Genomic DNA, 13,860 nt, shown 5'->3' with positions numbered 1-13,860 from the left:
GAAGTAGCCGGGCTTCCGCTCCAAAAGAAATTGAACTCGTTGTTTGCCGAAGCGCAGTTGAAGCTGGGGTTCGGATGACATCTCAAGACCGCTGTTAGCCGTACCGCGGCTCTGCGGGGAAACCACGCTAGTGTCGCATCGAGCAGGTACCAAAACATACGATGTTGCGCAAGACAACATCGTACTGTATCATTAAAGCTATTCTACAAGCGTTCATGGGTGCTATTTACAGCTTCTCACTCTCAACCGGCACCTCAACCACCTGATCCAAGCCCTCATACTTCGGAACATCAAGATTATACTTATCCGCCATCTCCGGGCTCAGAAACCTCCCACCAAGGAAATGCCTCCCAGTGAACTTCTTGACCAGCGGCTTAGGTGCAGTCAAACTGATGAGAGCTGGTGGCATAAAGCCCTTGCCAGGTCCAGAATCCCGAGGCCCGTCCTCGATATCCCACGATGATGGCGCATCGACAGCGAGAACAGGGACGGAAGTAGATGCTAGAGCCTCGATGACTTTGGGGAAAGGCTCGCGCACTTCGCCGGAGAAACTGAAGCCGAAGATTGCGTCGACGATGTGGTCGGTTTGCTGGAGTGCGGATGGGAAGTCTTCTGTGAATGGTACTTTGAGGTCTTCGAGTTGTTTCTTGAGGCGCTGTGGAGGCCGAAGGTCAGATAGATGTTCCTCCGGTACTTGGCGGAGTACATACCTGGTAGAGCTCATTCTTGCTCTGCTTTGGGTAGTAGATTGTAGGTTGGTAGCCGTAGTGGAAGAGATGACGGGCTGCGACTAGTCCATCACCGCCGTTGTTGCCAGGGCCACATGCTACGAGGATGCGCTTGCCTTTGCTGAGGGGTTGTAGTTTGAAGACTAAATGATCAGCTTGACGGATTCGATCAGATTTAGTGACAACGTACCTGCTTGGGAAACAGAAAGGCCTGCGAGTTCCATCAACTGATCAATGGAGAATGCACCCGAGGACATGAGTTCTTGGTCAAGCGCAGCTGCGCTTTTGGCGGAGAGAGTCTGGAATGAGATTAGTAGTCATCACGGAGACAGATATTTGCGAAGGCTACTCACTCGAAGAGCCATCGTGTAGTCTTCAGTTCAAAAGAGTGAGAGATGTAGAAGCAGAGATGGTTGTCACACCATGTATTCGTGAGCAACATGGTGTTGCCATTACATCACTGCTCACCTGGGCAAGGATGATGATGAGCGCAACGGCGAACGCACACCACCACAACTTCTTCAACCTTAATTCCTGCTCGAGCCGGAGATCAGCCCGGAGAATACATTTTATTTGTCCACCAAAAACAGTGTTCTACACATCTCAGTCACCAGCCCAAAGTACACTACATCTCGCACGTGCCCACGCATCTCGGCAGATCCTCGGAGCAAAAAGATATACCCAAACCACCAACCAACCGCCCGCTCCACTCGCGCAGTCGTCGCAGCAGCAACATCCCCATACCACAACACCCCACAATGGTCTTAAGAATCCGACTCGCCCGCTTCGGCAAGAAGCACTCTCCCTTCTACAACATCGTCGTCGCACACGCCCGGTACGTCTCCCAATTCCAGCCAGCAATCCCCATCTCGGGAGTCCGCAAATACTGCAACCAACACATACCTACATGCCTACATGTCTACTCCGCCTTCCAACACCCCAAACTAATTGCTCCGACCCAACCGTCAAGTTCAACTCGCTAATGAATAACTACAGCACAGCGCGCAACTCCCGCCCCCTAGAAGTCCTCGGCACCTACGACCCAAAGCCCCAACCCCCGCGTCCAGGCGACACCCACGGCCGCCCCTGGAAAGACCTCAAACTGGACCTGTCGCGCGCGCGGTACTGGGTCGGTGTCGGCGCCCAGCCCTCAGATACCGCGTGGCGGTTGCTGTCCATGGTGGGGATACTGGAGCCGCAGTATAGGGTGGGTAAGATTGCGGGGATGGTGGTGAAGAGCGGGAGTGCGAGTAAGAGTTTGATTAATCCAGTGGGTGAGGGAGGAGGAGGGGAGTCGCGGGTTGTGGTGGAGAATTTGGAGGGGGGGACGGCGGAGACGGCTTCTGCTACTTAGGTGCTTAGGTGCGCGAGTAGCGTGGGTGGATTGGTTAGGTGCGAGGAAAAGGGCAAAATGCGTGGAGAGGCGAATCGAGAGAAGCTTATATGATGGGCACATTGAGATCCATCGGATGGCGTACAAAACATGCCGGGCTGTGTTGCCGTTTGAAGGACTAAATTGAGGCGGTTTTCAGGATTAAACGAGCAAAGAAAAGGTGCACGACACAGCAACCAGATATTCGCTCTTGGAACAAAGAACATCAGCCCTGCAAGATCAGCAAAGGCATGATATGGGGAAGCTTACGTTGAAGAGGGCCGGTATTGGTGTTCCTCCATCATAGACCACGAGAGGCTATGTCTGAAATGTACAACTTGTAACAATATAACAAAAATAACATGCGGACTTCGACTCTCTGGCAACGCTCCGGAAGATCAACGCAATGACAGGTGATGAAAAGAATACATCTTAGAAAAGAGCGGTACGATTACTATTTCGCTCAAAACTACTACAAGGCTACACATATACCTGTACAACCCGTGCGAATACAACAAAACCGTCGAAACCATCATCGACTTGACTCCAACACCAGGGCCATCCCATGCCATCCATCCATCCAGTCTAATAGATAAGCCCCCAAGCAAACAACTCCCGCTAAATGCAACACCATCTCCGCAAACCCAACAAGATCGAAACCTCTTCAATGCGCCGCAACCAAAAAGGTATTCGTAATGAGACAAACGACCATAACAACAACACCGTAAATGCTCAAAGCAAGCGCCAAATTACGCAATAGGCCCCTTCTGAAATCACGATTAAGATGTCCCTCGCTCGTAACATACCCTTCCGCCTCTCCGCTCTGATACTCATCTTCGTCGTCTTCATCCTTAACAAGACGTTGGTGATGTGAAGACTCCGGGTCAGAAATCTTGTAATAGAACAAACCGGGCAGAATGAAGGAAATCGTCGTGGAACCCGTGCTGCCGACATAAGCCAGTACTTTCTCCAGGCTGGAAACGGTCATGGCGGTGATGAAGGAGAGGATGATGAGGACGGTGGAGATGACTGCGAATTTGAGGTCGCTCATCTCGCTGCTCTTGGGCGCGCCGGGCTTGGGTGTGTTGTTTATGAGTGTGTTTCGCGAGGGGCTGCTTTCGCTTTGTTTGCGGCCGCCGGGACGCCACTTTAGACATGCGTCGATGCTGGCGCGGCAGGGGTGGATTTGGAGGGGGTAGGAGAACATGACGAGGATGACGATGGCGAGGCGGCCGATGGTGCTGGCGGCGGCGGTGGGGTACATGGAGACGATGTTGCCGTGGATGTTGTCGCCGTAAGATAGGTAGCCTGTGATGCCGGTGAGGATGTACAGACCGCATGCGCCTCCGATGGAAGCGAAGATGACGGTGGTTGTTTGGAAGTGGGAGTTGTCGGCTATTTCGTTCAGGATCGAGAACATGTTCTGGTGGCATGTGTAGGCGAAGACGATGACGGGGAAGGCGGCGAGTGCGGAGACGGGGCCTGCCCATTCGAAGACACGGACGTTGCCGCGGTCGGCTATCGTGTCGCCTTTGAGGAAGTGGGCTACGACGAGTATGACGAGGTAGGCGATGGAGAAGAGGGCGATTACACTGGTGTACTTGAGCGAGTCTAGACGGCGCAGGAAGGACAGCGGAATGACGATGAGCCTGGATTGGTTAGTACACACCACTCCGAACTTCATAACCAGCACCTACATGAATGCCGTGATCCAGAACTGCCTGTCGACCAGAAAGGTAATGTCTCCAGCGCCTGGCGCAAATCCTCGAACCACGCCCGGCATCAGATCTCCGATGATGATAAGATAACTGACGGCGACGCCGAAGCACTTGACTGCGATGGCGGCGTCGAAGATGATAGACAGGTTCGGGTATGTCATCTGAGACAGTGTCGCAAAGGAGACATGTCCGCGGTCAATGTATCGGGCGCATCGCGTCTGGAGGTAGAGGCCAAAGCCTGCGGTCGTGCCAGCCCATGCGATAACGAAGATGCCGAGGAAGATGCCCATTTTGGAGAGCGCGGAGGGCATGGCGAGGAGGCCGGCACCGAGAACTGTAGACGGTCAGCCTGGTCTTGTGTGGGGTAGCTGGCATGGGCATACTGGTGTTGGCCAGGTTGATGACACTGGATATCCATGTTGCCTGGCCCTTGAATCCGACGTCTTGCTTCCCTCTGCCTCTCCTACTTGGGTCAGCTTTCGTCCGATAAGAGATATACGATGCTATCGTACCGTCGTCCTCTCAGCGACCCGGTGCTCGAAGTCATGGGGTCTGCGTCTGCTGGCTCGGGGCCGATGGCGGAGTAGGAAGCCATGCTCTGGGGTGCGAAATGCGCGGTTCGTGTTATTGCGCGTTCATCCGTTGCGGGTTGGCGGTGGTGCTATCTATATTGCGACGACGAGCACAGGCAAGCGAATGTGATGACAGAGCTATGGGAGCTCGAGCTGGCAGTGAAAAGCGAGGGTTGGAGTGCTCCGCTGACGTCTGGTCTCGAGGCCCCATAACCCGGGGGCTTATCAGCGGCCGCTAAAATTAACATCCGCTCCGCTCGAGGTACGCGCCCGCGTTTACACGTCTGGGCGAACATAAACATCGAGTCCAGCACCACCATGGACGAATACGAGGAGGCGGTTCTGTTCACATTCTCACTGCTAGAATCGCGGTTGGATCGCCTGGAGTATATCCTCGGCGGCCCGCAGGACAACACCAAGGACAAGCAAAAGACCATCCCGGATCGCATACACAGGATCGAGCAGTCACTGCAGCAGCTGGCGGGCAAGACTGCGCTACTCGACGAGGCCAACAACTTACGTATGCAACCCTTATCTCCTTCACTATTCGAGGCTAACGTCACCAGTGAGCAAGCACAAAGATGTCCTCAAGACACAACACGACGACAACGATGACGGTCCCCCACTCGACACCGCTCAGAAAGCTGTCTTGGTGACCGAACGCGCAACAAGCTTCGCGACAACTGCGTCACAACTCCAGGCTCTCGAAGACCAGCAGATACCCACCACCGATGGCTTCGCCAAGCTAGCCGTGTTGCGACCGCGCATTGCTGAAGCAGAAGAACGCCAACTACAACAAGCACTCAAGATATCCGAGCTGCGAAAAAGGAACGGCTTGCTGAATCAGCGGTACCAGCAGGTCATGCTCCTCGGCGCAGGAAGATGCTGGGTCGACTACGACGAGAGGCTTAGGAAGGCCCTGAGAGCGCTTGTGCGGGAGGAGTATAGGAGAAGGCCTGCTGAGGAGGAAAAAGGCGTGGCACGCGAAGAAGAAGAGGGCGAGGAGAGTGACTCTGAGGAGGACGAGCTGTGAGAACTGTCAGCATCACGCAACAGTTCACCGAACCAAGAATGCCACGCTCGGTGCCCTCAGTCTCCGCGCAGAAGCACCAATCGCCTGCTGAAACACCGAACGTCCATTACTATTTTCTCAACCACGTTGTGTTGACGGTACGTGGACTTTATGCGTTGCGCAAATACCGACGTCAGACGGTTTCAAGGCGTGGCTGACAGATGCCAGGTGCTTCACGTGTACCTTGGGCGCACTCGTCACAGCCACAGCCGGTACCCGCGACCGTCATTCCAGTTTTGCACATCTGATAGAGGCTCAGCAGTCTGGGCGGGGCATGTGGACCAGATCAGCAGCGAGCATGTGGACCGGTGTCACCATCGTTGCAGCGATCCAGAGTCGCGCATGTTACAAAAGAGACGCGTTGCCTCGGATCAAGCAAGCATCCGAAAGTGACATATTGCAAAACAAACTTCCCGATCATGACGACGGCCATGGGGAAATTGATGCATACAGTAGTACAGTAACGTCAATTGACCTTTGCACCCTGACCGGAAACGCTTTGCCATGTCACAGGTAGCAGTCGCAGATAGTTCAAACACGAAAAGAGTTTGTAAGCGCCAGCTTTTTCTTGCTGAATGATGTAAGGTGAGGTCAAGTGAGGGTCTCAGCAACTTTGTAGGGCTGCGGAGGGTTCGGTGCCGTAGCACGGCGTTTCATGACCGTCTCGTGTCAGCTTGGTGACCTGGCCCAGGGCCCCGAAGCGTAATGGCGCCGACAATGGTCCGGACGTCAATTTCCTGGCTCGCCTGGGAACTACTGCGCCTAGACACACATCTCAGCCGCAAATGGACGCGGCGCACGTGTCGGCTACCATGGGTAATCAAGACGGGCCATGGGGAAACGTGGATGGCATGCCTTGACGGCGACGCAGGGTGCACATGAGATTAGCCAGACTTGTGCAGTGGAATTGCAGCTGTCAGACCAGTTGTGTATGACAGCAGCGGTGTAAATTGGAGATTTAATCAAAGTACCACATTTCGGACGGGGATGTCCTGTGTGTGGGAGGGTTCTCGGGGTGTTCTTGAGTGACGAGTCGAGGATGCATGATGAGGCGTCGCCATGTATTGGGATCCCTTTGAGCGACGTACCTAGGTGGTACTAGCTGCGCCACGTCTTGGCTTGGCGTATTGAAGAGTGGATGGTGAATGAGTGAATGGCCGTGAACAGCTTGACATTGTCGAACACATTGTCGAGCAACAGGTGGATGAGATACCCCCATAACGCTGTTAACATTAAAACAACGTAGACTTGTCTGTGTACGGCGGCTCGACGGCCACCAAAGGCACTAATGCACTAAACGCGCGTGCAGCTGTCCAGGCCTTTGGCTGACGGGCGCGGTGCCATTTTAATCTCTGCACAAGTGGGACCCGCAGCGCTGCAATCCCCGAACAACCCTTAGCCATTCCAGCCGGCGCGGCCAATCGAGAACTACTGGGAACCCAAGGTGAAACCGTCGCATCTCTCGCTCTGCTCCCGCCCTCGCCCGTAACCCTCCCTCGACACCCACCGCCTGCTGCCATAATCCGCCTTCACGCAGCCGCCAGAGTCGCAGAAGCCTTGCGCGCCCACCAACACTGCTGGTCACTGGACGCCCGCCTCCCGCTGCTTGCGCCCTGTGCACCGTTCGCTGCCCTGCACAACTCCACCAACGCGCCGATATACTGGCCCAACGCCCACAACACTCTTTGACTCTCGACATTCACCCATAATACCGCATCTGGCACCCACGCTCTTTCCCGCTCTTCCTGCTCTTCCTGCGCCCGCGACAGCATAGCTTAATCGCCCCTTTCCCCGCCGCTTCCACCAACACATGCCCGCTTACGGCTCGCTGGGCGGCTCTCCTTCACTACGCAAAATGGAAAACGGAGGCTACGGCCAGAGGTCCCAGGGCTTCAGCATGAGCCGCATCATTGGGGATCCCTTTGCGCTCGCCACGATATCGATTGGCATTGTGAGTAGCCCGGAGTACGCGGCAGTCGCGGGATTTGGTCGCTAACGTAGTATACAGCTCGCCTGGGTCATCGCCTTTGTCAGCTCCATAATATCAGCCATCCACGGCGGCTTCCCCAACTTCGCCTGGTGGACGCTCGTCTTCATGTTCTTCTGCATTGCGGGCGTCACCGTCACAGTCGCCTCGGATGCCGAGAGGACGTATCATGTGGCAGTAAGTAGCGTCACTGCATACCACGCGAACGCACTTGCTAATTCCAGCAGATCGTGGGCTTCCTTGCCGCCGGCCTCGTCTTCACCACCTCGTCCGTCAACTCGCTCGTCTACTCGCCCGTCGCTCCCTTTGAAGCCGCGGCTGCCGGCTACATCCTCCTCTCCATGATCGCCGTAAGTCATGCCAGCACACCACCCACCACCAGTCCCAACTAACAAGCCCAGATCGTGTGGATCTTCTACTACGGCTCGCAACCGCAAGCCAGCCACCGCGCCTTCGTCGACTCCTACGCCCTGCACAAGGAGCACCCCGGCTCGCGCTCCTCCCGCCCCATCTCCAACGGTTACACCAACCGGCCCGAAACCCAAACCGCCAACATCCCGCCGCAAATGTACACATCCGCCCAACTAAACGGCTTCGAAACCTCGTCGCCCGTCTCCGGCTACCCCGGCGGCCCCGTCGGCGCAAACGGCCGCAACAGCTCAGCCCCCCAGTTCGGCGGCATGAACAACAACGTGTCGACGCCCACAAACGACGACGCAAACAACCAGCAAGAAGCTTCCATCGAGTACCCGTACCGCGCCAAGGCCATTTACAGCTACGAAGCCAACCCGGATGACGCGAATGAGATTAGCTTCCAAAAACACGACATCCTCGAAGTCTCGGACGTCAGCGGACGGTGGTGGCAGGCCAAGAAACCAAATGGCGAGACGGGTATCGCGCCCAGCAACTATCTCATCTTGTTATAAGAGAAGAGAGGGCATGGAGAGACTGGTTCTCTTCAACAAACCCTTCTTTACGACCCTGCCACGAATGTTTCCTTGCCTTGTCAACTTTCTACTCTACACTTCCATGTGCACAGCTATCGACAGCCAACGCGGAGCTGGAACAGGAGAATTTACGTGGGTGTTTCTAGGGCGATTGGATATTTGACACCGTGCAACACAGAAAGTTGCGCACACGGGTGTTATAACTGTGGCTACCATACCTTTCTGCACGATACCCAAAGTTTCCCGTTTTTGTCTTTTTGTTTTTCAGTTCGCTTCTACATTCAAATCAGAGTAATTCTAAATCTTTGTTCGTTTTACTCGTTCGAACCCTTACTTCACAGCTCACAACTACCTACACTTCTTTCCTAGCCTTCTTGTTATGTATTCTATGTATTCTATGTATCTCTGTTTTCGGCATGTGAGCGGTTTCATCTCAAGAAATTGAGACAGCAAGGGAGAGTGATCAGCGCGTACAATAGCTTCACCGTGTCGGTTTCTATTCAGCGCGGTGGACAGCGCAAATCTTGATAGTTAGAGGAGGAGAAGATTGTATAGAAGCAACAAGAGAGAAAGAGAGAAGTAAAGAATGCAAACTCGACTGAATTTATCAAAATGTGTGGGCTTTACATTCTGCGTGAAGACTATGCTATCACCTCTTTCGTTAGTAAACAAGGTTAGCAACGTATATATTCCCCGGGGAGGATTGTTGCCTTTTCCAAGGTGGGAGACTCGCAAAGATGTTGACAGTGTAAGGTTTGAAATGATAACTGGCCAACGAGCGTTGAGACCGTGGAACGCAAGTCTTAGTACACGACTTGAATATCGCAAGACGAAGTATATAGCAAGAGAATGAAGATTGGGTATCTAAACGCCTGTCCAAGGAGATGCAACCAACGCCTCGTCATAACCAAGTCTCAAAACGCCGTATCCATACATAATCTTCGTCGGCGGCGGATAGGAAAAACCGTAGCCATGCATGTCGCTAAATAATATACCGCCTCCATCCATCAGGGAAAAGACACTTCTTCCCACTGTCATCCCGGCCCGTGCGGAACCGCTCCCAGCGCGCATCGTATCCAGCACCGACGACAAGGATAGTCTCATCGTCGAGCCATCCGATGAGCCCCTTGGTCGGCCGTCCACCCGGCACACCCGGAATACCTGCACTCAGAGTAGCGGACCTACCGTGTGGACCCCACGTGGTAGGCTCGTCGCCCATCTCGAACTTGGCCGTGGCGGTTGGATATATATCTGAGAACGCGCGGGGCAGACCAGGGATCTTGGACAAGATACCATACTTGTGCTGCGATGGATCGGACTGTGAAGAGGCATTTGTTGCGGTTACGAGGTCGTAGATGTGGAGACTGGATTTATCGGATGTCACGGCGAGGGTCGAGCCGTCGGGGGAGAAGGCGAGAGAGAAGACGGCAGCGGGGTCGACGCCTCGACGGAGCTCTGCTAGCTTTGTGCAGGAGGGGAAGGACCATAGTCGGATGATAGTGCCCTTCTCGCTGGCTGTTGCAATGAGGTCGCCGTTCCTGCTTATGCCGATTGCGCGCAACGGGCTCTCGTGAGCGGGTATGATACTCACATTGCCCGTGTTGAGATCGTAGATCTTGACCTGGCCCGCCGCCCTTCCCGGAAATGCGACGATGCTCGTGCCCAGCTCACACAGCCCAAACGGGTTATTGACCGTCTCGTACTCCGCCGACTTGACTGGCGGCACCTTCATCTTGTATATGCATATCGAGTTGAGCAGCGCGACGATCATGTGTGACTGCGACAGGCGCACGCGCTGGACGGGCGTCTTGAACTCGGTCGACGTGGTGAAGCGCTCGGTCTTGTCGTTCCAGATTTGGACCTCGTAGATGATGTCAGTGTCGGTGACGCTCCAGTCGGGGTCCTCAGGAGGTACCTTGTTCTGGGGGTACTTGGGCTGCTTCCCTCCTCCGACCAGGGCGATGTAACTCTTGTTGCCGAGCATCTCTGCGCAGCCGATGCCACCGCCGACTTCTGTGGGGGTGTTAGTGGGATGTGGTCGGTATTTAAGATAGGGTGCTACCTCTGGAAATCTTCTCTTCGCATGTTGAAGACGAGAATACTGGAGGTGTTAGCAGGGGCCTTCAAGATGTATGCGCGCGTCATACCGCGAAACCCGTTCTCCAGGGCTACCGAGAAGTGCGAACAGTCGGCGTTGAAGGATGCCGAGAGCACAAAGGGCCCGGCATCCGAGTCTAGAATGGGCCGGGTGTTCATGCTGGGCGTAGCGAATAGAGGAGATGTTTGTACGGGAGGTCGTTTCAACTGCTCAAGTGGGGCGTCTTGAGTGCAGTGCGGAGGTGGGTGGAGCGCTGTGCTGAGATGCTACGAACGTAAAGTGGCCAGCAGACGGCGCCGAAAGCGTTATCGCGGTGTATGAGAGTATGCTAGGCCCATTTTACCAGCAGCGACTGAGGCAAGGCGAGAGTGAATAGCGGCGAGAGGGTTGGTTGATAGCGATATCGAGGGTCCACGGCTCCTCCAAGAGCTCGGTCACGCCCTCGGGATCCACCTGAGCTCTCCCGGCGCTAGCCATTTAGAGCAAGCGCGACTTGAGACCTGAGATGGATGAGCAACGATGCTTTTGGGCACCATCAGTCCCATTGATGTAGCCGGAGAATTACTACTACCTCCCGCGCAGAGCCGCACGTGAGTGATGGAACTTTCCAATCCTCCATTTCAAGTTGTGATGTTAAGCTTCGAGAGACCCTGATAAAGTACCCCGCTGAGTACTGCTATCAGGCAGAACAGCGCGCAGTCATTATAAAAGCAGCAACGCGTTCCGCTTGCCAACTAGACATACTTGCAATACAATTCATGATCAATATCAATTGCAATCACTCGTGTTGTACATCTTGCCGAAATCAGACGCGCCAGGTGGTCGCGCCAAGAAGGAGACTGCGACCGGGGTGTTTCCCGCTAGCGAGCCCCTTTGCATCGCGCAGGGAGTAGCTGCCAACGTCCCCAAATTTCCACGACGACACCGCTCCAACACCACACCTCAGACATACGCCCCCGTCTCACCCCCAAGCAGTCTCGCCTCATCGCTAGATTGTCTCCATTGCGTGTGCACGCCGCCCATCCACCACACCCATCACATTCACCGCCCCCGAGTTCATCATGTCTTCGGTACGACGCTCCCCAACACCACGTCTCCCTCAGGCCACGATGCCGCCCTACCCACCACCACACCACCTGCCATTGACCTCACCCGCTAACAATGTCTCAGGCGCTTAACAAGACGCGCAGAAAGAAGAATGTCAAGAAGGGTATCCAGTTCTGTCTGATGGTCTGTGGTGCCTCTGGTACCGGCCGGACGACGTTTGTCAACACCCTCTGCGGCAAGCAGGTGCTCGGACACAAGGAGGTCGACGACCCAACAACGGCACATGTCGAGGAGGGCGTCAAGATCAAGCCCATCACAGTCGGTACGTCGCCCCGATAAGGGCCAATGGCTATCACCATCGCGTGCGGCTGCTAACACACATTAGAACTCGACGAGGAGGGCACCCGCATCTCGCTCACCATTGTTGACACACCCGGATTCGGAGACCAGATCGACAACGAGGCCAGGTAGGCATCTTCCAGGACGTACCACAACCCACGCTTACCCTCCGCAGCTTCTCAGAGATCGTCGGCTACCTCGAGCGACAGTACGACGGCATTCTCGCAGAGGAATCGCGTATTAAGCGTAACCCCCGATTCCGCGACGACCGTGTACATGTCCTGCTCTACTTCATCACACCCACCGGTCACGGGTATGTATGCCGAGCCCCTCTGCCCGCTCCAGCTAACACATCACAGTCTCCGCGAACTCGACATTGAGCTTATGAAGCGCCTCTCACCCCGCTGCAACGTCATCCCCGTCATCGGCAAGGCTGACTCCCTCACACCCGCCGAGCTCGCCGAGTCGAAGAAGCTTGTCATGGAGGACATTGAGCACTACCGCATCCCCGTGTACAACTTCCCCTACGACATCGAGGAGGACGACGAGGACACTGTCGAGGAGAACGCCGAGCTCCGTGGACTGATGCCCTTCGCCATTGTTGGATCCGAGGACATTGTTGAGATCAACGGCCGACGGGTACGGGCACGCCAATACCCCTGGGGTATCGTCGAGGTCGACAACCCCCGCCACTCCGACTTCCTGGCTGTGCGAAGCGCCCTCCTCCACAGCCATCTTGCCGATCTCAAGGAGATTACGCATGACTTCCTATACGAGAACTACCGTACCGAGAAGCTTAGTAAGAGTGTCGAAGGTGGTGCTGCTGCGTAAGTTTTGTCCCCGCTCTACTACAATATCAATACTAACATCCTACAGTGACTCGTCGATGAACCCCGAGGATCTTGCCAGCCAGTCAGTGCGCTTGAAGGAGGAGCAACTGCGACGCGAAGAGGAGAAGCTGCGCGAGATCGAAGTCAAGGTCCAGCGCGAGATCAACGAGAAGCGGCAGGAGCTCCTGGCCCGCGAGAGCCAGCTGAAGGAGATCGAGGCCCGCATGAACAGGGAACAGAGCGGCCAACTGCAAGACCACGACGCAGACGAGGCTTAGATGACGCCAGCACACCTCGCTTTCAGGATCCGGCTGTTGCATCTCCTGCGGTCTTGGTCAAGCACGGGTAGCGCGCTTGCCACGGGAAACCATCGAGTCGTCAAAAGGTGTATTGATCATCAACAGCTGCGGGCGTTTGTAATAGGTGGCTTGTGCAATGCCGACACGGAAGGGACATGGTCGGATGCCGGGCTTCATTTCTTCTTATTTGGGGGCCTTTCCATCTTTTAGCCGACAGTGATAGCTCCCTTGGATCACGTCTGTGGTTACACTGTCCTCGACATGACACTGCTTCTCGTATGTTTTCTTAGCTTTTTCGATACTTATTCCCCCGCCTTTTGGTCCTTCATGTAGGAAGTAGTAATTAACATTCTAATATCACCCCGGTGGTCATAAATGGTGTTCGTTATTCATGGTTTCGTTCTATGTGCTTGAGTATCTCGCGGCTTTGCTCCTTCCTATTGTAACTGCAAATTTGAGTCTGCGTAGCGCGCCTTCCACACAAACATCCACTCCACTCGTGCATGTTGGGGGCCTCTAATCCATCGACGATCACATCTCTTCTCGTCTCCTCAACACAACGCCCACACTTGCTTTGTTTGTGCGCCTTCATGTACACTTACGACACCACAACTGTCGACTTACGCCACATCGCAACGTTTTGTACACCCAGAATACGCTAGATTAGCTTGCTGGTTCTTCACCGATCAGTCTCGCGAATGCCGTCCACCCTGGCCCGGCAATTTCTCACCGCACGTTTAAATTTACAAGACGTTATTCTCAAGCGAGTGGCATACATGTGGGTGGGTGTGAGAGATGGAGGGGCAGTGGTGGAAGTCTTGTAGGTATAGCAGTAGCCTCTTGTGTCCAAT

General features: G+C 54.8%; 7 protein-coding genes across 7 annotated transcripts; 4 read left to right on the top strand and 3 right to left on the bottom strand.

Moving 5' to 3' along the window:
• Positions 1-226: 226 nt before the first annotated feature.
• J4E83_009567 (uncharacterized protein) lies at positions 227-1,093 on the bottom strand (the record flags this gene model as incomplete). Its single annotated transcript, XM_049336452.1, has 4 exons — positions 227-655; positions 711-871; positions 919-1,027; positions 1,082-1,093. 4 exons carry the CDS (start codon positions 1,091-1,093, stop codon positions 227-229), a joined length of 711 nt encoding a protein of 236 aa, XP_049184551.1.
• Positions 1,094-1,486: 393 nt separating this feature from the next.
• On the top strand, positions 1,487-2,082 carry CYT21 (Ribosomal protein S16, mitochondrial; the record flags this gene model as incomplete). Its single annotated transcript, XM_049336451.1, has 2 exons — positions 1,487-1,563; positions 1,725-2,082. 2 exons carry the CDS (start codon positions 1,487-1,489, stop codon positions 2,080-2,082), a joined length of 435 nt encoding a protein of 144 aa, XP_049184550.1.
• A 682-nt stretch (positions 2,083-2,764) lies between these two features.
• On the bottom strand, positions 2,765-4,129 carry J4E83_009565 (uncharacterized protein; the record flags this gene model as incomplete). The annotated part of the gene is made up of 2 exons (XM_049336450.1): positions 2,765-3,749; positions 3,798-4,129. 2 exons carry the CDS (start codon positions 4,127-4,129, stop codon positions 2,765-2,767), a joined length of 1,317 nt encoding a protein of 438 aa, XP_049184549.1.
• Positions 4,130-4,708: 579 nt separating this feature from the next.
• Positions 4,709-5,423, top strand: J4E83_009564 (uncharacterized protein; the record flags this gene model as incomplete). The annotated part of the gene is made up of 2 exons (XM_049336449.1): positions 4,709-4,910; positions 4,957-5,423. 2 exons carry the CDS (start codon positions 4,709-4,711, stop codon positions 5,421-5,423), a joined length of 669 nt encoding a protein of 222 aa, XP_049184548.1.
• Positions 5,424-7,317: 1,894 nt separating this feature from the next.
• Positions 7,318-8,375, top strand: SHO1 (Transmembrane osmosensor; the record flags this gene model as incomplete). The annotated part of the gene is made up of 4 exons (XM_049336448.1): positions 7,318-7,413; positions 7,471-7,626; positions 7,677-7,799; positions 7,851-8,375. The coding sequence occupies 4 exons, from the start codon at positions 7,318-7,320 to the stop codon at positions 8,373-8,375; spliced, it is 900 nt and encodes a 299-aa protein (XP_049184547.1).
• A 1,003-nt stretch (positions 8,376-9,378) lies between these two features.
• On the bottom strand, positions 9,379-10,652 carry J4E83_009562 (uncharacterized protein; the record flags this gene model as incomplete). The annotated part of the gene is made up of 3 exons (XM_049336447.1): positions 9,379-10,409; positions 10,459-10,497; positions 10,544-10,652. 3 exons carry the CDS (start codon positions 10,650-10,652, stop codon positions 9,379-9,381), a joined length of 1,179 nt encoding a protein of 392 aa, XP_049184546.1.
• A 1,003-nt stretch (positions 10,653-11,655) lies between these two features.
• J4E83_009561 (uncharacterized protein) lies at positions 11,656-12,988 on the top strand (the record flags this gene model as incomplete). Its single annotated transcript, XM_049336446.1, has 5 exons — positions 11,656-11,863; positions 11,927-12,008; positions 12,056-12,193; positions 12,240-12,707; positions 12,757-12,988. 5 exons carry the CDS (start codon positions 11,656-11,658, stop codon positions 12,986-12,988), a joined length of 1,128 nt encoding a protein of 375 aa, XP_049184545.1.
• Positions 12,989-13,860: the final 872 nt, after the last annotated feature.

The sequence above is a fragment of the Alternaria metachromatica genome, assembly GCF_023757995.1.
Source record: "Alternaria metachromatica strain BMP 0045 chromosome Unknown scaffold_33, whole genome shotgun sequence".
Lineage (NCBI taxonomy): Eukaryota > Fungi > Ascomycota > Dothideomycetes > Pleosporales > Pleosporaceae > Alternaria > Alternaria metachromatica.
Note: the sequence above shows the minus strand (reverse complement) of the source record. Positions and strands in the feature narration are given on the sequence as shown.